Here is a 27,135-nt window from a genome sequence, read left to right on the forward strand (position 1 = left end):
GCTGGAACCAGGACAACCTCTAATTGGACCTCTAAGTGGATGTCTGTAGCCTGGTCAGCTTATGGGTATGTATCAGGCCACATGGTGGGAGAGGGTCTGCAAAGTCTTGAGGAAATAAGCTGGGAGAAAAATAATTTATGGTGCGAAGGAAGAATTCAGGACATGCACTTTTCTTTCGCTGTCTATGTTAGAAGGGGTCTTTGGGAAAGGAAGAGATCTGGCTTGGATTAAATTTTCTTCTAGGCTGGGTTTGGTCCTTGAACTATAGGTTGGCCAGTCCTGGTCTAATAAAACCTGTAATAATCCTATGTATTATCTTGTTTTATATTTCAAAATGCAGCGTGCATAGGATTTTTGAAACATGGACGTTCAAGCATAGACAATTTGCAGGCCTGTTCCACTGCAGTGTAAGTTGGCTAAGTGGAACTCAGTAGTTTGGAAGCTGCATGTTGTATGTTAGTAGTTTATAAGCCCTGCTTAGAGGTGTAGGCTGTTAGTTCAAGTATGGTGCTCCACTTGTGTGACTACATTAATTCAGGTTTGAGTAGGATCCCAATCAGTTCAGAGCATGGGCAGATCAAATGACTGGGAAGACATGCTCCAGTCAGTTGACTGAAGTCCAGCTCCTGTTGGCATGATATTAAGTATATCTTCGTTTTGATTTGTCTGTATGCTGAAAGTAATTTTTTTTTCCTCTTCAGTGCATGCAAGCTCTGAAATAAATATAAAAAAGAAAAGAAAGAGGACTACTGAAAGGGAAATAGAAGAAGGCAGTGAGAGAAAGAAGAAAAAGAAAAAACAGTATCAGCCGAATTATTTCATTTCTCTTCCAATTACTAATCCAAAGGTGATATTCTTTATTATACTATTATATTTAGTATAACCAGAATTACTTCAACAGCTGCATGTTTTTATAAGAAGAACAGTGTTTGATCTTGAGCAAAATAATTTTTTTCAGGTATTTTTAAAGGAACGTTACCAGCCTATTCAAAGAGTAACTTTGTTTTATGTAACATTTTTGTGAATAAAATTGCTTATCTGGAAAAGACTAGAGGAAAAATACTTATCTTTTTATGCTGTTTGTCAGTCTTACAGATTTCACATTATTTTGACTGAAGCTGGCTAACATTTCCCCTCTGTATTGTTCCAGTATTGCTTATTTTGTCATTCACTTAGAATAAGGAAGAGAGACTTTCTTACTTAATTTAATAAGAAAATCCCTAGCAATATTTTTAGCTCTCCTTATAGATAGGAATTTAAATTTGGATCTGTTGCTATTTTAACTAGGCAGTTTGTAGTTTAACATTTTCCAGTAAAATCAATCATCTTATTTAAATTTCAAACAACCTATTGTTTTAGTGAGATGTTGTTCAAATGGATTCAAGAAGTGCAGAGAGCTCTTTAAGAAAATGTATTTTCTTGCAGTTAGCATGTGTTGCCTCATTTAGACAGTGAATGAGAATGATTTCTTACATACTATGGGATATCTTTGATACGGCTTTGATACCTTTTGTGTCTGCAAACAAGGAAAGTAGGTGCATTATGTTTAAAAAGTTAAACCCAACAGTTTACCACCATTTCCAAATCTACGTTTCTTTTTCAATAACAGGAGCTATCTCAGGTGAATTTTAACTCAGCCTACATCTATACGTACTTCTCTGAGAAAGTCAAAGATTAAGAGAATCTGAAATGAAAATAAACCAAAGTAGGTTTGAAAATCACAGTGCAATTTTTGATTCTTCAAAACGTACTATGTGAAGAAGAGATTGCAGAGGCTGGTTTTATAAGATCCAGGATAGCATGACACGAATATTGTGGGAGATCTTTTGTGCCGTCTTACTCTGAAATGTCTTTTCTTCCTGTCTGTGCCATGATTTAACAAGTGCAAGAATAATGTAGGGGTTATATAATCTGATAATTGAGAATTCCTGCTCATGATTGTTAGTATGTTGAGTGGGAAAGTCTTAACTAGGCGTGCTTTTTTTTATATGTCATGTATTTAGTCTTATATCATTTACAGAGGTAAAGGGGCAACTGTATTAAATCTCAGAGCATTTGGGAATTCCAGGACTTTGCTAGAAAGTTTTGTTTATACTTGCCTTAGATGTAGAGTTGTTCTGAAAGTAGAAAATACACGTTGGAATTTGTATAGGCAACAGTAGCCAAAATTTAGACTTAAGACACCTGGTTTCTTGATAGCCAGAGGGAATCTGGTAATTACTGGTAGTATTTCAGTTAGTAATGAGAGACCTTTCTTTTTTTTGATCTGATTTTATTCCAGTGAAGTGTTTTAGGCATTAGTACTCTTTCTTTATATTTTGTGTAGTATTTTAAGCTTTACACAGAGAACCATTTTGTAATAAGGGATATTTCTGGAACATTTAACGAACTGTTCCTCTTGGAAATGAAACAGTTTCCTTGTTTTCATTTCAATTATGTTTCGAATCTTCAGAAATAAAATGTGGTGTTCCATTAATTTTGAATTTATATTGAACTTTGCGTTATTACTTGTGCAAAAATAGTTAAATGGATGATTTTCATTGTATCCTTTTCTGGTATTTTTTTTTTTATGTTTCATCTGATGTGTTATCACTTGGTAGGTTAGTCTTTCAGGGTCCTCCAGTCTTGATTATAATTATAATTAATCTGTTAATTCTTTAAAGCTTATAGTCTTTATATTCACTTACTAGTAGTATCCTTGCAATAAGCAAAACTAAGTTATTTTATTACACTTGGAATAACATATTCCAAGTAATGGGAGAGGTGACCTTGGAATCAGTATTTGAGGCCTTATTTTGGAGCACTTTTTAAAATAACGTGAGGGGGGAATTGTTGAATATGATCTGCCTTCACACATTTCTTTTAGTTAAGTTAAGAAATCTCAAGTTAAAAGAAATAGTCAGCATGATAGCAGTTGAAATGTAGCATAAAACTCTGTAAGATAATGTAAATAGCAGGTGAAATAGCAGGTTAAAGAGCAATTTAAATTTTTTGTTTATGCAGTGGTGTATGCATCTCTCCTAAAGAGATGTAGGAAGAATCCTGGTTCACTTAATTAAAATTCATCACACTCAACTGTTAATTAGATTTAACACTTTAGATTTATTGAAGAAAACAGAATGAATCTGAAGTTATATTATGCACTGTGATGGCACAGCTATGCTACAGCTATTGTGTTACGTTTTGATCACATAACTTCTGGGAAATATTAAAAATAAATTCCTGAAATTCTCTGAAAACTTTTTTTCTGCTTTCCAAATAGTGTAGATTGTGTAGAATATTGTCACTTAGCCAGAGAGAACATGCTCAGTCTTCTTTCTATTTTGCCTTTATCAAAAAGGCAGCTCATTTCATACTTTCCTGGTGGGTTCAGCAATAAAAAAATTGACATTTGTACTAATTTCCTACAATTTTTGTGGAATTGGTGCTTGCGTAAAAGAGAGAGCCTTGAAAGAACATGCTTGTGTTGAAGACTAGTGTGAATGTGGCAATTACCTGCCAGCTGACGAATGAGTATCTGCATATTTGTTAGCCAGTCAACCCCTTATAGCTCAAAATCAGCCACAGCATGTGTTCCTTCTTGCCCAGGCCAGAACTGAACTGTATGAGGGAGCTGGAGGTAGTTTAGGACATGAGCAGGAAGGGACTCGGAAGTACTACTGAAGGAAACTATATGGATAAGGGGATGTGGGGTATTAGCTGCTAATCTGAATGCTGAATAACATTGGTGTTTTTCAGAGCTAGGATGGTCTTACTGCTATGATAACACAGTTCCACGCCTGTCTTCTGTATTCTGAAGGGCTTTGTACACTTACATTTTTTTTTTTTTCTTTGCCAGCTCTCAGGTGCAAATTAAATTTAGAAGCAGTAGTTGGAAATGGAATAAAATTGTAATTCATATTTCATATGTGATTTCATTTTTGAGGGCGTTTTTTTTTTCTGTACGGGGATAACTGCATTTGCGTTAGTTTATAAACTTAAATAATTATGCAGTCAATAAATACATTGTAATTATCAGGGATTATGTTTACCATTTTTTTGCTTAAATGTGAGTTAAATTTCTCCTACATCTGAGACAATAAAAGTGTTATTTATCCAGGATAATATCAATTCTGACATAAAAAGGAAGATGGTCTTATTACAAGATGATTTATGTTCACAATGTTGGTGCAATTTTCTTCATATGTCCTACACTAGCTAAGACACTTGTGGTTTTGTAGATGCCATATCACCTTTTTCTGGCAAGTGGCTTTTACCTTCCTTCCTCCTCCCAACCCTCCCTGGAGCTGGTTCCTTTCAGCTCTTTATATTTGGTTTTCTTTATATGGCACTACTAGATATCTACAGCACATTAGGTAAAGCTCCTGCATGGCAAAACTAATAACTAATCTTAAGAAATTTGGTCAGAAAAATACTGACCAATCCCATTGGATTGTGTTTTTTCAGGAAACTTATGTGTTCCTTATGATTAACAGAGCTACCAAAATATATCAAGGCTTTTTTTTTTTTAACCTAAGATCTACTTGTGCTTATGTTATAAAAGTCAATATGTACAGTATATTTGTGAAGCATTCACCACTGAGTTTCAAATAAATAAAAAAATTACATTGGAGTTTTCTACATGCTTCTTTTAGACTTTATACACCAAAGCTAATTTGTCTGTAATGTCTTTGCTTATCATGCTTTAAGAAATAACTCATTTTGTCAGATGGTCAAGGTTATTGGATTCAATTTAATTTCCACTAACATATTCAAGAATTGTTGCAGGGTTTTTTTTGTGGGTGTGGGTTGTTTTTTTTTTTTTGTTAAATCACTACAATACAACTATCATAATGGCAAGCACAGTAAACATTTTGGATAAAATTTTTAAAGCATGTATAACCATACGAATAATTTTCAAGAAGAAAATGTAATTCAAATAATTTTAAAGAAAAAGACTGATGAAGTTAAAACTGTATACATGTTGTCTGGAAACATTAAAATATGTTTGAAGAGAGTATATAAATTATATCTGTCTACTGGACAGTATAATTAGAATTGTAAATTGTAAATCTCTACAAATTATTTACTGAATATTCCTGTTTTGTATGTGCCCAATCCTGCAAAGATCTCTTTTTCCAGACACTTGTCTGCACATAGCAACATACAAGTTTAGCAAAGCGGGCAGAGAAAGTCCTTGAAGAAGACTTTTATTTGGATTACTGGCAGTGTAAAACTGGATGATCTTAATCTGGTCCAGGAATTTATCATACTTATGGAAGCAAACTCCTATTAAGATGTGATGGGGAGTGTCCAGTGATTTATTAATCACTCCATTCATACCCACTTTGAGTTTACTTGGGTCAATTAGCACAGCTTTGTCAGAGGATAAAACTTTCTTCTGCTAGAATGGTTTTTACATAAACGTTTGATTTCAGTGTGTATGCTTTCTTGTTCGCTTGCATGATGGGATACAGTAATTGTAATGGCTAACTGTTGTTTCTGTGTCTGTCTTTCTTCCCAGATCACTGGCAGTATTCAGGCTGTCCAAGATGCAATAAGACAAAAGGATCAAAGGCTTTCCAAAGCAATGGTTCACTCTGGCTCGTTGCATGTCACTATGTTTGTGATGCATTTATCCAATGAAGAAGAAATTAGCATGTAGGTATTTGGTGTTAAATTAAGTGTATACAAGTATTTTTGCTCATAAAAAGACTAGAAGGGGTAACTGATGCTTATCTTTTGTCAGCCCTAAATTACTGGGGTTACTGAACATTTAATTCATGTTGTTCTTAAAATGCTAATCTTAACATTAGCCATTTTTATAACTTACGGTATGTCATGAGCTCTGAACAAAGTATGCTTTTTTCCCTTGCATTTTTCATACTGTGTGCTGAACTTGCATGCACAAATCTTACGTTTGCTAAAGTAATTATTTTAAAACAATGTTTTGATATAGGGGACAATGAACAGATTAACAGGGGAATTTTCAGAATTTCATAGCTTAGCAAATGTTATAAGCCAAATTAGTAATTGTCACTGAAAGACTAATAAAGTAAACCTTAGCTCCAAGCTAATGCCTCATGCAGTTATAGGGCGTTTTTTTGTCCCTAAATGAATTTATTATACTCAAAATTTAAGTCCACTAAAAGAGAGGTGGCTATTAGGCCTTATCAAAAGTATAATTTTTATGTTGCTTCAATGATATAGCTGATTTTTTTGATCACATAAAAGGTAGAAAAGTTGTGGAAAGGCGTATGTATTATACAATGACGTCATGTCTAAGTGTTAGATGCGACTACTTGCTTTATAAAAATGCAGTTCTTTGGTGTTTTTTACTGTTTACCACATGTACTGCTATCTGACAAGCCTACTTTAATGTACAAGTTCAGTGGTTAATAGGAAGATGTTCAGACTTTTAGGTCTATCTATACAGCTGTAATTTATGAATGTTCATAATAATAATTTGTGTGTCTAGCTGTAATTTTGACTTGAAATGAAAACATACATTGCATTTTATAGTCCTGCTTTACACAGACTTTCTTGATAGTTTCTATTTAGATGTGGTGCCCAATGGCCTGCGTATGTGATGTCTCTATTTGCACGTTGTAATTGCAGAATTGAGATTGCAAACGCTTTGGTAACTGTAAGAGAGTATTATGTAAAATGCTGATAAATGGCGTATTGGCATTATATGAGCATCTGGGAATCCTCCATTGCTTATGTGTCAATTTTGTAGTGAATTGCTAATGAATTAAAATTCATCAGATCCTTATAATTCCGTGAAAGAGAAGCCTCACGGTTTCATCTCCCCCAAATGAGTTCTTTCAGGGGCCCTCTGTCATATATATCTATCTTCCTGGTTTTCTTTGCAGTGGTAGCAGGCATGCGGTCCATGTACTGAATTATCTAGATCAAATAATGAGTAAGTGCAGTGAGACATTGCTTTGGTTATGGTAATACAGTTACAAAATAATGTGTCTAATAAATGTGTGTTGAATAATTTTTCCCCCAGAAGGTTTGCTTGTTAAAGTGCAGATTGCTCCTAAGAAAGCAAGAATCCAAGATGGAATGTAGGAACCGTTTGGTAGTCAAAGAGTATGCTTCTAATAAGTGGAAGTATTTTGGCTAAAAACATTTTAACACACCTAAAAATAATGAGATAACAGTATATCTAAATGAATTGCCTTGCTTGTTTTTCACACTTTTTGCCTTGAGTGCTATATCCTTGAGGCCTCTACAGTCTTATCTCTCCTGTGAGGATGCAAGTCTGTCAGCATCCTCGTCTCCAACAGTCTGATCTAAAGGGAGAGGAACAGATAGCCAGGAACAGAGAATAGAAAGGAAAGCAAAGGATCTAGATCTGCTGGACTCCCTCTCCTCTCCATATGCCTTTTGTGTCCTGGAGTAGACACACTAGCTTCCTCCTGCCCTGGTTGATGAGCAAACTGGTAGCACCTGAAAATCGGTGAGAATAACCACCGACTGTGTGCACAAGATTTTTTTAAAAGGGTTTGAAATATGAACTTTTTAAAAAGGGAATGTGAGAGGATGTCTCAAAGGCAAGTATGCCTCCTCATGAATATTTTTAGAGTCCTAAACTGTGTATCAAAAGAAATATTCCCAAATTGGGTATCTTCGGCTACTCCTTGAGCTCCTTCTCAGCTCTCACTGTCCGACTGCCACCCAAGCACTTACTTACGGAGTTCTTCTCTGCCTCTCCCAGCAGAACTCCACAGTCCAGGCACCCAGGAGCTGTCCTCTAGTCAGCAGCAGCTTCCCCAGTGATTCACCCCTTCCCTGGCCAGATGCCTCCTACAGGTATCTAGCTCAGCTATCCTCAGGTATTCTAGATTGCATTTTCTATTATATGGGATTCTTTTTTTTTTTTTTTTTTCCCCTCCATAACTGATGTTTTCTGTTTAATCTTTTGGGAGAACTTGAAGAATAAAAAGTTGAATTTTCCTTTCTTTGCTTCACCAATTTTTGATACCAGGTTAATGGAAAGAAACCAAGATCCAGGTTGGCAAAAGAGCCTGTGTGTAACATAGGGTGAGAATAATCCCTCAAACAAAGTGCAGCTAGTCAACTGGGCATCTGAGAGTTCATAGATCCTTAGGTTTGGATCCATTAAGTTTCTTAGATATCTACAGTTTTTCTACCGTGTTTGCACAATAGTGCCTCTGTCTATACAGAAATGAAATGTGTTGAATGCTATTTGAAGTCAAAACGCGTGATAAGAATGTACTAAACATAACATTCAATTCAGCACAAAGCCCTTTGTACGGTATTTTAGTACATACAGCTTTCACCCTGAAAATGGAAGATCTGTATTCTAGGCTGCTCTTTCTAAGGGAATCCAGACCTGCAATTCCCATGCGAATTTCCTAACTGATTGGCCATGATCTAGCCTTCATGAATGCACTTTACATCTCTTTTTGTAGGATTATGTGAAATCATAAATGTGAGATTTTAAAAACTATAAAGCAAGCAAGCAAGCAAGAGTCATGACAGCCCTCCCTTCAAGCAAAGGAGTTCTAGTCCATGCTAATTGTATACATAGTCATGGGATCAGGTACTAGAAATCAGGATGCCTGCCTTTGCAGTAAATGCCTTCATTGTCAGACTAGTATCAAGTTCTTCTTGCTTGTTACTTGTCAAAGACGCTGTGAATCTAACCTTTTCATTTTAAATATGAAAGCTGAAAGGATTCAGTTTCGCTTTTTTTGCAAGGTTGCTTTTTCTAACAAGTAATGAAAATTAACAATTCAGAAATTTCTAAAAAGAAACTACATCAATTTTAAATGCTATAATATTTATACTACAACAATATAAAAAAAAAACAGGCACTGCTTCTATAATCCTAGTTTGTATTCACTTAGAATATGCTGCTTAATTTTTTTTTTTTTATTTCCTTTCTCCACTTTGGAGCAAAATGGTTGTAAACTTTTTTGTTATCCCTGTGGGTTAGTTGCACTGAGTGTAACTACTATTTGGCATCGTAAAAACCAAATCCATTTGGTATGGAATAACAAGAAAATACCACTGTTGTGTTTGTTGCTATTGACTTCAGTGGAAATGTTTGTCCTTGTGCGTTATTCTTACAAAGCAATTGTTAGACATTGTAAGGTGATTGATAGAATATGAAAATACAAAATATGCTAGAGTGAGATGACAACTATTTTGCTAAGTATTTTAGTGTTTACAAGCTTATATATAAAAGAAAAAGTAGAACTAAATCTTCAGTGACACAGTGCTAAACGGAAAACACACTACATTGTTTGAATTGACCTTTCATAGACCTCATCAGGTAGAATTGAGCTGGTCAGTGAGTTCTGCGGCACACCCTACAGTATGGAAATATAAATCATTGTTCATCTGGGGAACAGAGCTTTCCATGACTCTCTGTGTACCAGTTCTCAGATGCAAAAAATCCAGAGATGGGTTTTAGGTATGTGCATGATTCTACTACTTGAAAGCCCGCTGCAGTCTTTGACACAGTGTATTTGAAATATCTGTACTTGTTTTGGAACAATTTTCAGGTTCACGTGGGTAAATAAATCTACACATGATTACCTGTGAAGTAATCTGACAGGTATAATCAGTATTAGATGGTGTTTTTGAAAGGTCTTGAAGTATAGCACATACAGAAGACATAGGAACAGGCGTGTCTAATGATGATGAAAGGGTAGGTAAGTGGCAGAGACTATGCTTAAAGAAAAATATCTTTGCCAACAAGTAATGGCACTGTTGTTTAAAGTGGTTATATAGGACCTAAAGTACTTCTAGGTTGTAGATTAAAGTCCTATAAAAAAACACACAGGAGGACTATATCAATCAAGGGTATTTTGTCATGTAATCAACCTTAACGTCTTTCTTAATCTGGCCCATGTTTCAATTAAAGGCATAGCTCTCATCAAGAGTCCATCTTATTAAACACAATGGAAACCTGTAGAGTTGTTTGTAATTGTACAGACTTAAAGAATATAGTTTAGCCTACTTTAGAAATCATGGTGATGGCTTTCATCCAGCTAGGACAGAAGAAGTAAAATAAGCTCTCTTGAGAGTTTTTAACCTGTCACTGCCACCTAGCGTTTATAAAGTCAGTGTCGGTTTAGTGAAAAGTTTAAATTCGGTTTACTTGAATAGAGTTAAAAACTGTGAGCAAGTGAGAGATCTTTTAGAAGACACTAAGAATGTTTATATAGTTTTTGTTTAGCATGTGAATCACTTCAAGTGCAGGTCAAAACAAATATTTCATGTAATCGGGCATGCACATAATATGGCTAATTAAAATGGTTATTAAAAGATTACCAGGTTTGCTCCTGTTTCTTAAGTTACATGTAGATTATGTGTGCATGCTACTTACCTCTTGAAAATAAGCATCAATTTAGATAGTACTTCTTTTAATAACAGTTCTCAATGAACTTAATAGTAATTTCCATATAATTTTATCATTACATATATATATAATGTCACTAACCTCTGTTTATAATATTAAGTAACACTCTGGAGTCACTTTGAATGAATCAGAATTTTAGAGTGTTCAGTTGAATTATCAGGAGATGAAAAAAATGAATTAATTTAAGAATGGAAAACCAAATGCTTCTGAGTAAGCACCTTTTTTAAATGGGATGCACAGAGTAATAGAGACACTATCATCTTAATATCTAGTCACCTGGAGGACTGAGATAAACTCTTTTGAGGAATTACACCTGCTGCTAGGTCTGCCTTATTATTTCTCTGGTTTTACAGCAGGGTGTATGAACCAGTTTACCTTTATAAAATGGTAATAATAATACTGACTGCATTGATAGGAAGTAGTGCAAAAGTACCTGAGTAGATAATAAATTGATACTAATAAAGTTTTGTGAGATTTTTGGACAGAATGATTAATAGCAATGTAAACAGTATTAATATATTTGACTTTCACATAGATATTTTCTTTCCTCTTGACAGAGCAGTTGGTGCTCTTTCAGACAGCAAGGATTTTGTAGAAGATCTCCTGAAAGGAAAAACCGTGGATTTGTCTTTTCAAGGAATTGATCACTTCAAAAATGAAGTTGGATTTGTGAAGTTGGCAGAAAATGATCATGCAACTATACTTACAGAAATAGCAGGTACAACTTGTCAATCTAGTTTAAGTGCTTTAAAGACTTTTTGACAACCTAGATGAGAGTGGAGCACAAAGATAAGTTGGTGCTAATTTAGTCAACATTAATTTACCTTTAATTACTGCAAATGATGAATTTCCCAGCATAGTTCAAAAGGATATTAATGAATTACAGACAGTACTGTTCTCTGATATCTTTTTATTTACTATGGGTAAAAAATGTAGTGCAGGTTTGTAGATGGATATAAAGATTCCATTCTACCTTGTTTTGGTCCAAGTACTGTCTGCTGTTTCTCAGCTGATATTTATACCCCTTTCAATTTGTATATTCATATTTACTGACTTTAAGAACTGTATCTTTGATGCATCTTACCTGACTTGCAAAATCACATAGTTCTCTCCTTTGTGTTCATGCTGAGTAGAGCACTGAGAGACAGTGACATTCTTTCTTCTTCTGTGGTCTGGGGAGTCTTTAAGTTTTGTGTTTCCTGTATGTTATACATATCACTCTTAAATCTCAGTGAATTAACTGTAACTTACCACTCCCACATGTGTAAGTGCATACACACACACACACGTGTATATGTATATATAATGTACTTTATACATACACTTCCATTTATGTATAAAGTAAAATCTGGACTTCCTCTACATTCCTGGAGGATAAGGGGAATTCAGGAGAAGGACATAACTTATCTGCCAGAGGAATGGAGTGGGATTCCATGCTGCTTTAGCCTGAAATTTTTTTTGGAGCAGCTGTGGAACCAGTCTGTGGTTTGTTCAATGTTAATTGCCTTCCTTTAGCAATTAGGAAGTTACTGGAAGATGTGGCAGGTACATGCTACTATGCATGTGCACCCACATGTTCTCATCAAGAGCGAAACTCTCAGTTCTGTCTTAACAGTGGAGCTAGGCCACTGCCTTTGCCAGTCAAATAAAATGCATCCAAAGATACAGTTCAAGTCAGTAGGAATATATAAATTAAAAGCAATGTAAATATCAGCTGAGAAACAGCAGTCACTACCTAGACCAAAACAAGGTAGAGTGGAGTTTTTTATCTGTCTGTGAGTCTATACTTAAACTATGTTGTTTACAGATATTAAATAAAAATTCTCAGAGAACAGTACTGTCTGTAATTCGTTGGCGTCCTTTAAACTATCCTGGCAATTCCAACTATTCCTTGGAAAGACTCTTTCAAAGAGTTTTTCAGTATTGATGAATTATCTTTTGTGCTCTGAGGAATGTGAGGTCACACCATTTTTTAATAGTGCAATAGCCCATATAGGACATTTTGCAGAGTAGCAAAGACTGCTGCTGTCACGCTACCTCTTTGCAGTCCAGTACAGAGAAAAAATGGAAGAAGCCTTTATTAATACAGTGTTTTCTCTAGCAATTCATTAGTTTAATTTGTGAAGTGCCTTTAGAAAATGTTTAGTATTTTTTAACTTACATTTTAAACAAAGGTTGAATAGAAGACTGAGTTTTCCAGCTTACCCAATTGCTTATACTGTTATTGGGCAATGCTTTATTATTTTAAGCAGTGCTCGATAGAGAAGTATTTCTAATATTTAGTATGGTAGAAATTGACAGTACTTAAAGTTCCAGAGAGGCTTCGGTTGTCAAATAGTCCCATAATTATTTCAAAGATTGAATCTACTAAGTATTTCTTCAGTCCTTTGGATGATATGCTTCCTCATCCTTGTCTTTGAGTTTGTCTTTAGATTTCTTTTAAAGGTGACAGAATATTGTATGTATGCTGTTTTAGAAACAGTGAGATAATTCATAAACTGTGTTCCCTTTCAATACCTCTTGTGAAAGGAGATAAATGGTTTCTGTTAGTGACAATAACTTTTGATTTTGAGAAGTTTATAGTTAATTATTAAGAACTCCAAAATAATTGAAGTTGCTAGACGTGGAGAACCAAATACCTTTTAACTATAGGAAATAAAGGAGTTTGTGTGAGTGATTTTCTACACATCTGGATTGGGTTTGCGTGGAAAGGTTTTGGTAGCTGGGGGGCTACAGGGGTTGCTTCTGTGAGAAGCTGCTAGAAGCTTCCCCTGTGTCTGGTAGAGCCAATGCCAGCCGGCTCCAAGATGTACCTGCCGCTGGCCAAGGCCGAGCCAATCCACGACGGTGGAAGTGCCTCTGGGATGACATATTTAAGAAGGGGAAAAAAAATGCTGTGCAAAAACAGCAGCTGGAGAGAGGAGTGAAAACGTGCGAGGGAAACAACTCTGCAGACACCACGGTCAGTGAAGAAGGAGGGGGAGGAGGTGCTCCAGGTGCCAGGGAAGAGATCCCCTGCAGCCTGTGGTGAAGACCATGGTGAGGCAGGCTGTCTCCCTGCAGCCCATGGAGGTCCACAGTGGAGCAGATATCCACCAGCAAGCCTGTGGAGGACCCCACGCAGGAGCAAGTGGATGCCCGAAGGAGGCTGTGACCCCGTGGGAAGCCTGCACTGGAGCAGGCTCCTGGGAGGACCTGTGGACCTGTGGAGAGAGGAGCCCACACTGGAGCAGGTTTGCTGGCAGGACTTGTGACCCTGTGGGGGACCCATGCTGGAGCAGTCTGTTGCTTTAGGACTGCACCCCACGGAAAGAACCCACGCTGGAGCAGTTCGTGAAGAACTGCAGCCCATGGGAAGGACTTATGTTGAAGAAGTTCCTGGAGAACTGTCTCCTGTGGGAGGGACCCCACACTGGAGCAGGGGAAGAGTGTGAGGAGTCCTCCCCCTGAGGAGGAAGGAGCGGCAGAGGCAATGTGTGATGAACTGACCACAACCCATTCCCTGTCCCCCTGCGCCGTTCGGGGGGGAGGAGGTGGAGAAAACTGGGAGTGAAGTTTAGCCTGTGAAGAAAGGAGGGGTGGAGGGAAGGTGTTTTAAGATTTAGTTTTATTTCTCATTACCCTACTCTGATTTGATTGGTAATAAATTAAATTAATTTTCCCCAAGTCGAGTCTGTTTTGCCCATGACGGTAATTGCTGAGTGATCTCCCTGTCCTTATCTCAACCCACAAGCCTTTTGTTATATTTTCTCTCCCCTGTCCAGCTGAGGAGGGGAGTGATAGAGCGGCTTGGTGGGCACCTGGTGTCCAGCCAGGGTCAACCCACCACAACATCTTAGACTGGTGAATCAGATTTTGATCAGAATTAGACGAGTAAAAGATGAAATCAAATTTCGACCTTTGTTTTTCAGTTTGACGGTCCTTCTTAGTAGACAGACTCAGTCAAATTTAGCAAACAAGCAAACCTATGTTTTCTTTGTAAAGCACAACTACTGACACTCACTGGTGAGCATTCTTTGTTATATTAGAACTGCAACTGTATATTATTATTTTCAGTTAACACTGCTGTTTAGTAAAAATGTTTCTTATTTCAGTGCTTACTTTTGCCAACCGAATGGATCATTTCTTGGCCTTAGGCCTGTCGTTCAGTCTCTAGACTTACAGAGTGATGTTTGTTTCGTCTGGATTTAGTTCTGAAACAGGATAGGGAGCTGACCGTTACCAGAAGAAAATGGTAAAATGACTGATGTTTAATGGGTATGACTTCAGGATATGCTAACTTAACATTTCTTATGTCATAAGACTGTCACAAGACTGTCATAACTATAACTTCTGAATTGTTGCTGATTTCAGAGTAACTTTTTGTGCCTTCTTGGAAGTGCTAATATTATTTCATAATGGGTAACCTATAATTCATGAAAGCAAATTCAGTTTTTGTATTGATGCTTGTGCCAGAAAAAAAGTTTTTAGGTCTGTAATTATGTAACACTGAAGATTATACAAGCGTGTTTCAAAAGTTAGCTTAGTTACATCTTAAATTAGTGGAAAGGCCAGGTATGAGTAGGAAGAAAATGAATACGCTAAATAGTTTCTATGTATGTCTTCATTAGATTAAATCGCAAAGAATTTAATATAAGTAACCTGATAAAAATAGATAATTTCTTATTACACAGATGTCCTTCAGGGCGGTGCCATTTGGAATGTGAAATAATATTAAACAAAAGAATCCATGTGAACTCTTCAGAACTGATGAGGTAAACAAGAGAGTCGTTAGGATTCCCCCACCTCCCCAAGCATATCACATGTATAATTCCTTTAATGTAAGAGTACACTTACAGAGTTAATTGCAACACAGTTTAGTTTGCATGCAGTTCTTACAAAACATTAGCAGACAGTCCTGTAAGGGCCAAACCTCCTACTGAAGGTGTTGCATTTTGAGGAAAAGACCGTGTAGTACTTTCTGGCTGTGCTTGACATGATAAATATACCTTCTAATGTAAAGAATCATATTAGCAGAAATGTGCAATTGAGTTTATTTTCTGTAATACATTTCATATATTAATTCAAAACAGGCTGTATGTCAAAATTATGCCTAGTATTTCTGCTCTGTGGATAGTATCCTGAACACACAATTTTAGAGAGACAGCTGCAAGATAAAATATTGGAAACTCTTTTCTGCTGGGCTGCTATTGTCAGGATCTGTGTGAAGATTGCTATCAGCTCTTCATATATACTGCTGTGAGGTTATATATGTTTGACAGAAATTAACTGTCACAAGTTTATTCTGGCTCCTAGTACAGCTTGCCTGTGATATAAATTGTGTCCCTAGGAAACTGCAATTTTAAAACTGAAGCTGAGAGAAAGAAAAAAAAAAAATACAGTATTGCCTGCAGGATGTTAATCATTCTGTTGTTGTCCATGGAACAGTAAAGAGAGATCACTTCCGTAGCTGGTTTGATTTTTGGCAAGACCTAAGTTTAGTTTATTACAGAATTATTGGTTTGCTATTTCAAGATTATGTTTGGTTTCTTCTACGCTCTAATTTTGACTTCATATGTTATTTTGTGTTCTACATGGATGTTGAAGGAGAAATATTGATAACACAAACAATAGAAAATATATGAAGTTAAATTAGCTTCTTGTAAGAGCCCATTTAGTTCCATAAATTATATGGAAATTTGTTTGATACCAATAACGTCTGAATGTGGTAGAGCATTATAATGGTAAGTGTATGTCTGCTAATGCCAATGTAAATGTAAGTTTGCCAGAGACAAAAGTTCAGGAAAAGCAGAGCTAATATGGATCATCTGTTTGTTGTGATTTGCTAGTTATTTCCCCAACAATCCATTAAAAGACATTAGTATCATATAGTTATCTACCAAGAATAGTGCTAAACTGTTATGACAGAAATTTGAGGAGTATTTTAATCACTCTGTCCAAGTCTTTTTAGAAATCCTGAGCTAAAAGCAACGTATACACTTACAGTGATTTTTAAAAAACTCTTCATTTCATGTGCTTTGCTACACTACAGAATATTGGAAGTACTAAGTGAATTTGGAAAAGGTAATGAATTTTTTGGCTTCAATTTTCATTTTGATAATTATGTTGTAAATGCTGTTTGAAGCTGATAAAAGTGAATACGTGAATCCTGTTTTTTACCCGGAGGATTTGCAGATTTTGGTTTTATGGATGAATGATGCACGTTATGGTCTGACCATCAGAGGGAGCTTGTATTTCATGAACAAAAAAGTTAGTCTTCTGTTTATGCAGATAACTGTTTCATTTGCTTTTGGTCCTTTGTTTTTAAGAAAGGTTGATTTGTTGGGTTCAATACTTCATACAGTTAGGACTGCACTAGATAGACATGTAGTACATCTAACTAGTAATTTCCTTTAACTTCAGTTCTCTAAAAATGACATTTAGTCTAATCTCACTGTCGTGGTTTAACCTGGCAGGCAGCCAAATACCACGCAGCCGCTTGCTTACTGCCCCCCATCCCTGTGGGACAGGGAGAGAATCGGAAGGGTAGGACTGAGAAAAACTCGTGGGTTGAGATAAAGACAGTTTAATAGAACAGAAAAGGAAAAATAATAGTGATAATGATAGAATATACAAAATGAGTGATGCACAATGCAATTGCTCACCACCTGCGCTGACCGATAACCAAGTAGCGATCGGTACTTCCTGGATCACACCTACCATTCATATACTTAGCATGACGTCACATGGTATGGAATACCCCGTTGGCCATCTGGGCTAGCTGTCCTGGCTGTGCTCCCTCCCAATGCTTGTTTTGTTTTGTTTTGTTTTTTTTCTTAAGTTGAATGTCCTTGACTAGCAGAGTACTTAGCAACAACTGAAAACATCAGTGTGTTATCAACATTCTTCTCATACTAAATCCAAAAGACAGCACTAGGAGGAAATTTAACTCTATCCCAGCCAAAACCAGGACACTCACTAAGTTGATTTTTCCTAACAGTCCATACTAGAGAGAGAGAAGTGGAAAGCGACTCATACTGCCCATCTTCTTCTCTAGGTACATTACAGCTTTACTCAAGCATAAGCTGGCATTGCCACCATACCAAAGCAGTCTGTCCCCTTTTGTTTTGCTGGGGATTTGTGCAGCCACATGGTGAATTCAGCTGTGGTTAAATTAATGTTTTTACCTTTGCCAACTCATTTTATTCAGTTTGCAAGTGCAGTTTACTGTATAGCTACATGACTGTCAGCACAGAAGATGGGAGCAGTGGCAGGTATGGGACTGAAGAGGAACAGTCTGTTTTGGCAAGGATGGTCGTTTATGAGCTTCTTTAAAGGTTATGAAACCGTGTATTTAGCATCTATTTTAGGGTGAGTTACATTGCCCTGACTTCAGAGAGTCTAGAGAAATAGCTTAATTCAGTTAATTTAGTTCATTATAGTTCCAGATGGCTGAAGCTAAGATAAATGAATTTTGCCTCTTGTCAGTTATTCTTCAGTCATTTTACATGATGGAAAAATTGAGAACTCAAAACTCTTGTAATTTCCCATTAAAACAAATGATTTGTACAAAGTGAACAAAAAGCTGCTAGTCCAAATCCATAACAGTTGCATTGAAAATGTACTGCTGTGACATGTTCGATTTTCTTCTAGTCCATGTGCCGTTAGTTATAGTTCCTGCTAATGTGTGTAGCAGAACTTTACTGGGATGTGTAGGAACTTGGCTCAAGAAGAGAAGCATGCTCTAAAGTTGAAAGTGGTAGTGTTCTGCTGTCTCAAGAATATAATGATCTATGTCAGCAAATACATATATGCTGTATTATGTGATGAATATAACCATCAGAAAAAAAATCCAACAATTTTTTTGCTGATTTCATTACAAGAGCCAAGACACCTACCTGCTGATAGTACGTACTTACATCAAGGACTGATTCCAATAGACCTGAGCGTTGCTCATGTAGTTTTCTGCATGCAACCTTTTCTAATTCAGCTTTGCGCTACATGACAGTTTTCTTTGTTTTAGGCCCCTGGAGTAGACAAATGCTGAAAATAGGGGCAAACGTTTTAGTGAAAATAAACAGTTACTATTAAGACCTAGTGTAACACCAGTTAGTTTTATGAGTTTGTGCTTCCAACAGGTAATAGTTATTAAATACAGTTTGCTCTGGAGCTCAACATTTATTGCATGGGAATATTAAATGCTGTGCTATTGCCAAATCTCTTAGCTCACCTTTTTTGTGTGTCACATGACAACTAGAAGAAGCTAAAGTAGATATGCAAGAGCAGTAGGCTGGGATAGGGGTCTGGCTTTGGAGCGCTGTATTGCACTCTACTACTCTTCACGCAGGGTCTTAATTTTGATCAACTGCGTGTAAGGAGTCAGAAAGAATGGAAAAAATCTTTAATTTGCTAAGAAAAATGTGATTTGGCTGTATAATGGCATTTTCAGCAAGGTACGTAAAGGGCAGATACAAGGGGAAGAATAAGGGTTCAATAGAAAGGAAGTAGCAGGAATAAGTAGAGGATCTGTTTGTAAGGCAAGGAGACAGTAAATCTTACGGGAGGGTTTTGGCATTTACAGACCAGGTAATCTCTAATTTGCTGTTGTGTAGTCAGCTGGGACTGGAAGTAAAGTTTTAAATTGTTGCAAAGAATTTATTCAATTAGTGGGGAGATTGAAATATCTTCAGTTTGTTATAGTATTTTATCTTTGCACCTTGATGTTTATTATGGTTTTTATTCTCACTGTAATTGTGTATGTGAAATATATAAAACAAACTAACCATGTGCATGTCTGGCTCTGAATCTGCCATTTAATTTCTCCTTGATGGTTTATTATGAGATGTTTTTGATTGTTAACATCCCTCTGTACAGAACACATACGATGATGTGGTTAAAGGCCACTAAGCACTGCTGTATTATTTAATGAAACTGGACGTGCTGTTCACTATGTTCATTGCCTTCGTTCCTCTAAAACGCCCATTAGTGATCTCCACATCTGTTCCTTAATGCTAAAGATGTAAAGTATGGTTCTCTGAAAGTAAGGACAGCAAATGCTTTTAGATTTTCATTTACATTCTTCTTCATATTGTGCTGCCAAACACTGAATAACAATAACTCTGATAAATACCTCATTAAAATGAAGCAATAAGATATGGTTTTTGTGGTTTAAAAGAAGGTATTCTCACCCACTTCTTTTTGTGATTGTGACAAACTTTTAGGAAGTATTGGAATGGATTAAAGCCAGTAAAAGAACCGATTTCATCAGGAAGTCCTACCTAAGTTTCTATTTCAGTCTAGCACTTCAAGCCTTCACATTATAATTGTTTTGTAAGGCTTACCTTACATATTGGCATCTGTGCACAAAGTGTGGATTGTTTGGTCCAGCTGCTCCTTGGATCCTACTTTATGAATGAGCACATCTTTCTTCTATATACATGTATGGCGATGGAGAGAAACAGAACAACCTGTGCATACTGCTGATACTGAAATAACCATATAGCTCACTGATACATCATAGTGGTATGGTACAGTTACAACTCACTGTAGAAAAGCCAAAGTAATAACATAACCAATTAGCAGTGGAAGAACCATTGGGAAATTGGCTTGACTCTCGTTTACCTTTTGGCACAGTGTAAAGCTGACTATTTGCAGAGAAACTGATGGGGAGGAAGAATAGCCACTTTTCATAAGGAGAGATGACAAGCAAGGGCTTTCCTTTTCTCACATCCTGGAGATAAAAATCACCAGCACATGAGGTAGTGACTGACCCTGGTTTAGCCACCATTTTTTTTCATCAGAGACTGGGGATTGCTGAGGTGTTCATGAGTCAGTAGTTTTTGTCAGGCAGCAGTCAGGGACACTCCTCAGGCTGATACCATCGTTTATAATGGTCTTAATGGTAGGATGGTAGAGAGTTTGGTGCTTGATGCAGCTGTGATTATATATTCCAAGCATAACGTAATACCTAAAATAATTTTTTTAAATTAGTGGTGCTCACCACTGGTGACATATAGTTAAGGTTGTGATAAATAGTAGCATCTGAAATAGATGGCTTCAAGTTTTTCGTTGCCTTGGAAATTGGGCCTTGTAAGGCTTTGCAAGTGCATTATGCTCGGTGCTATTAGGAAAGGAAGGATGACCAGAAGAGTTTCTTTGTAAAACTCAAACTTCTGCTAACCGATAGCCAACAGAATACTCTTAAAAAACAACTAAGAACTTAAAAATTTTAACATGACTTAACATGATAGCTATAACTGTAAGTTATCTAGGCTTAGCTTTTCTTCAGCTCCAAGCGTAAATTAAAAAATTTTTCAATAAAGAGACAGAATACCGTTTCTAAATTCTAAATCTTTTAATTGAGGGAACATGGTTTAAAGACAAGCAGAAATTAATAGAGTGGAAGAAAATGTACATACGCAGCAGTCTTCCATATCTAATGAAGTCTTGGAAAAGAGGATGGCCATTTGTATTACGGAGTATGGCTCAATGTGCAATTTTTCTGTGAATCATTCTGTATTGATCTAGCTGTTGAATTTTTGAGCCTTTCCAGTATATAGCAGTTCTGAGTAAGTTTCATACCTTATTTATCACATTTCAAGTCTAATTATGGGGAAACAGTTGTCTAATGGATTCAGCCACATCCAATGTAAGAGAGGCAGATGACATTCAGTAATTTTTACATTATAAAAATAAGGTACAAAATGGTATTGCGGAGTACTTCAAATTGCATGAAAGACGGTCTGAAAGCTATCCAAAAATTTGTTCCAGGAAGTCATTGAGCTTGTAAAAATAGCCTTAACTTTTCTAGGGTATACTTTGAAGCTGCAAACATTGGTCACCCTGAGACTGGCCGACATTTTTCAGCCACAAAAATGATCAGAGGGATGGAACACCTCTCCTGTGAGGAAAGGCTGAGAAATTTGGGGTTATTCAGCCTGGAGAAGAGAAGGCTTATTGCAGCCTTTCAGTACTTAAAGGGGGCTTATAAGAAAGATGGGGACAAACTTTTTAGCAGGGCCTGTTGTGACAGGACAAGGGGGAATGGTTTTAAACTAAAAGAGGGTAGGTTTAGGCTAGATATAAGGAAGAAATGTTCTACGATGAGAGTGGTGAAACACTGGCACAGGTTGCCCAGAGTGGTGGTAGATGCCCTATTCCTGGAAACATTCAAGGTCAGGTTGGACGGGGCTCTGAGCAACCTGATCGAGTTGAAGATGTCCCTGCTCACTGCAGGGGGGTTGGACTAGATGACTTTTAAAAGTCCCTTCCAATCTAAACTATTCTATGATTCTAATAAAGGAAAACACAGATCTTGTTTGATTTTTCAATCTAGCTAGTAATGTTGATATCTGGGGGAAAGATGGCAGATCCTCATTTGTTAAGACCCATGGGCTTTGTCTGTCTACCATTCTTGTCACTTGCCTCTAATTTCTTTCCGTTCAGGCAATCCGCATCATAAACTTTAACCTTTGTGTATTTGCTCAGTCTTCAAATCCACTTTCATGCTGTCCCATAAGCCTGGAATTTTCTCTTGCCCACAGCATCCATGCTTCCTTCCCCATTTCTTTTAAAACTCTTCTTGTGGGCACTTCTTCAAAGAGCTGCATGGTTATTAATAGCATTACATTATCTTTTAACCTTCCTGTGCTCTCAGGAAAACATTTGCCTTTGTTTCTTTTTTTTCCCCTCCATCTACTCAGATTTCTTTCTATTTTCTTTATCTTTGAAGAAGGAAACATTGTGCTAATTATGTTCATAAGTCACCTTAACTAGTAAAATGTCATACTGTCCTTAAGCGTCAAATACTGCAAAACTGGGGCTATCTGTAGCTATCTGTAGTACCAGCAAGTGTGGCCAATCTCTTGAACCTGTGATACTTAATAACAGTCTATGCCATGACAAAGCTGTGTGAGAAGTCTGATCACCATGAGAACATGTGTGGACACACACACATACACACATGTAAATCTATTCAATTTAAAACTGCAATCTCTCTCTGAAGTTATGCTTTCTTTCCTCTGGCCCAGTTTTCCATTATGTTTTTTCTTGATTAGAATTGCCAAGTATGAAAACAAGATGAATTTAGAAAGATAAATAGAAGCAAATACTGAACAAAGCTATTTAGCACAAAATGGAGACACACAGCCCATGTGGTTGCTGTTCAGCAGTGTAAAGTGTAGGTGCCCTACTGTCCCACTGTAATACATATTTAGGGTGCCATATGATCAGTCTACCCTGTTGAAAACATTGGGCTTAAAATCCTGTGATCAGATGCATGTTGGCAAACCACTGGTTTGACACTAAGCTCTTACTGGAGTTAGGGGGACACCCTTAGAGGTACAAATCTTCACCAGCACAGATCTTAATCACAGAGTGGCAGGGAAGACATGGCTTGGCCTAAGACATGATGCGAGAAAGACTTTGAGCTTTTAGGGTAGACACAATCCACAAGACTGAGTCAGAATATCACAGGGTAGCGTAAACCTGGTTTTGATAAGACTAACCCTTTGCTGGAACATCAAAGTCAATGAGTCTCCAAATGATGCAGTTCAGAGAACCAAACAAAGGAACCAGAAAATGGCTTTATTACAGATAATTTCAGTTTCAAATAAATGTAACATTTTATTAGCTTACTAATATCAGAAAATAAGCAGGCCGTTGGATGCGTGGAAATACATGCACACCATAACTAAATGACTTAATTTGAACTTCCATATCTCAGTTTGAAGAAGCAGCAAACATTTATTTGTAGTCTTCTGTTTTGATACGTTAATCTGTTATTCAGCAGCATTTGTGTGCACAGCTGCACAATAGCTTAGTGGGGATTCAGTGCATATTTAGAAATGTTTCCCTCAGACACAATTTAAAATAATACAAATGGGTAAGCTGTACTTGTGTATAGATACACAGCTATAGCTATATAGTAGACCTATAGATCTAGATACATAGATCTATAGATCTATATAGCAGTTATGCTTGTATATACATATATACATACATGGGTCGGGGGGAGAGAGAGGGAATGGGCACAAACTGAAACACAGGAGGGTCCCTCTGAACATCAGGAAACGCTTTTCTACCGTGAGGGTGATCGAGCACTGGCACAGGTTGCCCAGGGAGGTTGTGGGGTCTCCATTCTTGGAGATATGCAAAACTCATCCAGACATAGTCCTGGGCAACTGGGCAACCGGCTCTAGGTGGCCCTGCTTGAGCAGGGAGGTTGGACCAGATGACTTCCGGAGGTCCCTTTCAACCTCAACCATTCTGGAAGGTTATTTTCAGCATCTGCCATAGTAATATGACCCCTACTACCATTGTGTAAAAGCTTCACAAATTTTAATCCGGTTGTCCTTCTAGCATCCTGTGAGTTAGAATAAAAGGTTGGGCTAATTCTTTTTTGTAAAATGCATCAGCATCTTGTAAGTGGGGAGTGAAGGCTGAAAGAGAATTTTCAAGTGGGCCTGTTTAAGAGATGGCATTTGGGTCTTTGATTTCCTTGGCTTCTTTCAAAATCCCAACTTTAGTTGCATAGACTGTGGAGCCTAAGGTTATAAATCATATGCAGCAGAGAAAGAGAAGTGAATTTTGATCTCCAGGTCCCAGGTGAATACTCTGAGCTTCTAGAACTTTTCTGTTGCAAAGTAAAGCACAAACTTGTAAAATCTCTTCTTAAGTGTGATTTCAAAGTAGCTCACTTAAATAGTTACTATAGAAAACAAAAATCAGTAAGAGTAAGGACTCTGGAATGACATGTTACAGGAATGTGCACTGGAAGACTTATGCTAGCCAGTTTTATATGCCTATGTTCCTCTTCCTTGAGCCTTCCCTATTTTTTTCAGCCAGCTGTGCTATTCTCTGCCCAGTGTAATGCATTTTCTTCCAGGTGGGAGAATAAAGCACTGGATCTTTCTGTTACAGCTGAACTGTCAAACAAAAAATAATACACTTAAATGCAAATACATCGTTATGGTAAGGGTTGATTAAATTCATGTGATAGGACTGATTCCCTCCTCCCCCCCCCATTTTGATTTTAATTCAAGGATAGCATGAGTCAGCTAGACCTACAGCTAGTGAAAAATTGGAAGTTGTATTTGCAAAGGAAAAAAAAAAGATACTGCAGTTTTTCTGTTTTTCAGTAATAGAAATATTCTACTTACTGGTATTTTTTTTTGCCACAGGTTTTATCAATTTTATCTAAACGTTTTTTCAAAATTACAACAGAAACTTTTCATTTAAAGTATTTCAGCTAAAAGAAATACGAAACATAATTCAAAAGTTATACTGAAATTTATTTTGAAGAAATGAAACATTACATTGAGCAGATAAATTGGGAAATAGTAAACTAGGTCAGTGTAGTAGAGTTGCTTTGGCCTGGGCTGTAGACAGATAAAAGTATACATTAAAAATAGGAATTAGCTTGGAAAGCAACAGTGAAGCTTAAAAAAACAAACAGAAGTCGTCAGCATACCTGATATGTTCTTTAATTCTGCCATGTAAATCCAGTGCCAGAACTTACAGCTTTCAATTTCAGATTTCCTTTGGTCTGAGTGGGAGATTACCCAAATACAGATAATAGAACTCACCACAGAACAGTGTTTTTGAAGAGAGACAATTCTGGTACATAGTCAGAGTTTTCCTGGAGTTTTCCTGAAATTTTCAAAACGCTTCCAGTGAGAGTAACTCCTGAACAGTTCTAATGTCAAGTTCCTATTTTGATAGCAAAAACAGACAGCATGGACACCTTTCTAATTGCGATTATTTTAGTAAAGCTAAATTTGTGACCCATATTAACTGCAAATATAAGACTATTTTCACATGAAATAATATGTACCTTTTAAGTTAACTAGAAATCTCTCTGCCTTTTAGTGCTCATCATTTTGTTTTTTCCATGTGGGGCAGCTGTTGACTCACACTACAGTAGAAAGCACATTTTTAAGCGTTCTATCATGTAATACATTTGTACCTCTACATTTTTCTGCCCACTCAGAGACTATGAAGAAGATATTTCAAGAAAAGGGCATCTTGGCAGGAGAAGAAAGAGCTTTTAAACCACATCTGACCTTCATGAAGTTGTCAAAATCAACACAGCTACGTAAGCAGGTGAGCTCACATTTCACATAGCTCAGCAGCAATCTAGAAAGTTTAATGTGGAAATGAACAAAGGAGTTGCTTATGCTATAGCATCATACTTCCTACTTTGTAACCAGCTAAAGGGGTAAGACTTGAAAATACTGATTTTTTTTTTTTAGAAAAAATAATTAGTACTTCTACCATATAAACACTAGTCCTGTACTGTACTTTAAGTTACCACTCTTGATATTCTCAGTACAGTAATATCAAGGTCTATTTTCTTTTGTGAAACTATGCAAGACCAAAGGATGAAAGTACTTATGCAAAATTACAGAATTATTATTAGGATGTAGATTATATGCATGCAGTTTGTTTGGATAGTTTTGTTTTGTTACTGTATAAGAGAAAATAAGCAAACAGTGGAATTTGTATTTGGATTATGCATAATATGCAGACTGTCAGTTCCCTCTATTGAATATGCTTTGATGAATTTCAGAGTAGCGATGAAACAGATCTTTTATATTCTCTCTTGCAGGCACTTACTTGTTTCCTATTTATTAGCTTTTTTGACAAAATACACAAATACATAAAAGTAGGTTATAACTGTGATGATAAATATATAGAAGCAATATTAATATATCTAGTCTTTTTTATTTCATACGATTTAACAGTAATATTGTATTATTTAACGTAAGGTATATCTCCATAAAATTTTTTTGCTGACATTGTATAGAATGTTTTACGTGATCCTTTAACATTTTCATATGTTATATCATATCCTTTAACAATTTTCAGAAAAAAAATTTTTAAATAAGAATTAAAGTATGTAACATAAATATTTTAAGTAGATTTTTTTCCCTAAGAGTAAGCATTAAAGAAAAATATTTTAAAGTTTCATTAGAAATAACTCTAAAAATGCTGAAGGTGCATATTTTAATTAAGTAGTATTGTGAAATCAATTGGAAGAAGGCAGTGAGATTTGAGATATGTCAAGAAACTTAAAGGGCACACATACTCACTCTGAAACAGAAATAAGGGCTTGTCCACAGGTTGTAGGTGGTATATGATAGCTATTAAATTTGTAAGCTCACATAAGCTTTTGCTTGTATTAACAGTTGTTTTTTAAAACAGTCATTTTAAAAATCCACAGCTCTTCTACAGTATCAGCTGTTCAGTAATTTAACTGTTTGGTTAAAACATCTGAGACAATCCGGGTGAGGTTTTTGCCATTCTGTTTTTTGGTTGTTTTTTTGGCTGGTTGTTTGTTTTGTTTACATTTATCTACCTTGCATGAACTATTAGCCAGGATGCATACTTTCTGTGTTCTGATATTCACTGCTGCTGACAGAACCAGGTCAATGTCATTCCAAATCATCTTCCTTAGTCCTCCATAATGCTGGATAATGCATATGGTATTCTAAAGATACACTGTATAGAAAGATACTATGTATTAAAAATCTGTAAATTATTGTATCAGGAATTTGTCAATCCACTGTCAGGCATAAGCATCGGTCTTTACTATCATTTTTTGTTTCATTGTGTCTGTGCATTTAGTGAGATAGTTTCATGCATTTACTGAAAACAATGAATAAAAACACGAAACATAAAAGGAATAACTATTTTATAGTACGTTTTAATATAACGTTTAATTGCATTTTCAGATCATACAACAGTATGAAAAACAAGAAAGGGGGAGTGGATGA

The 27,135-nt window shown here is 36.4% G+C and overlaps 1 protein-coding gene across 1 annotated transcript in view; it reads left to right on the forward strand.

Annotated features, from left to right (window-relative positions):
* LOC104076400 (A-kinase anchor protein 7 isoform gamma-like) overlaps positions 1–27,135 on the forward strand; it is a 28,083-nt gene extending 948 nt beyond the window's left edge. Inside the window, exons 2-6 of the mRNA XM_009577252.1 lie at positions 702–847; positions 5,504–5,640; positions 10,939–11,099; positions 25,350–25,462; positions 27,094–27,135. Coding sequence (XP_009575547.1) covers positions 702–847; positions 5,504–5,640; positions 10,939–11,099; positions 25,350–25,462; positions 27,094–27,135 — 599 coding nt within the window. The remainder of the gene's footprint in view (positions 1–701; positions 848–5,503; positions 5,641–10,938; positions 11,100–25,349; positions 25,463–27,093) is intronic.

This window comes from Fulmarus glacialis, unplaced genomic scaffold, assembly GCF_000690835.1.
Source record: "Fulmarus glacialis isolate BGI_N327 unplaced genomic scaffold, ASM69083v1 scaffold2160, whole genome shotgun sequence".
Classification (NCBI taxonomy): Eukaryota; Metazoa; Chordata; class Aves; order Procellariiformes; family Procellariidae; genus Fulmarus; species Fulmarus glacialis.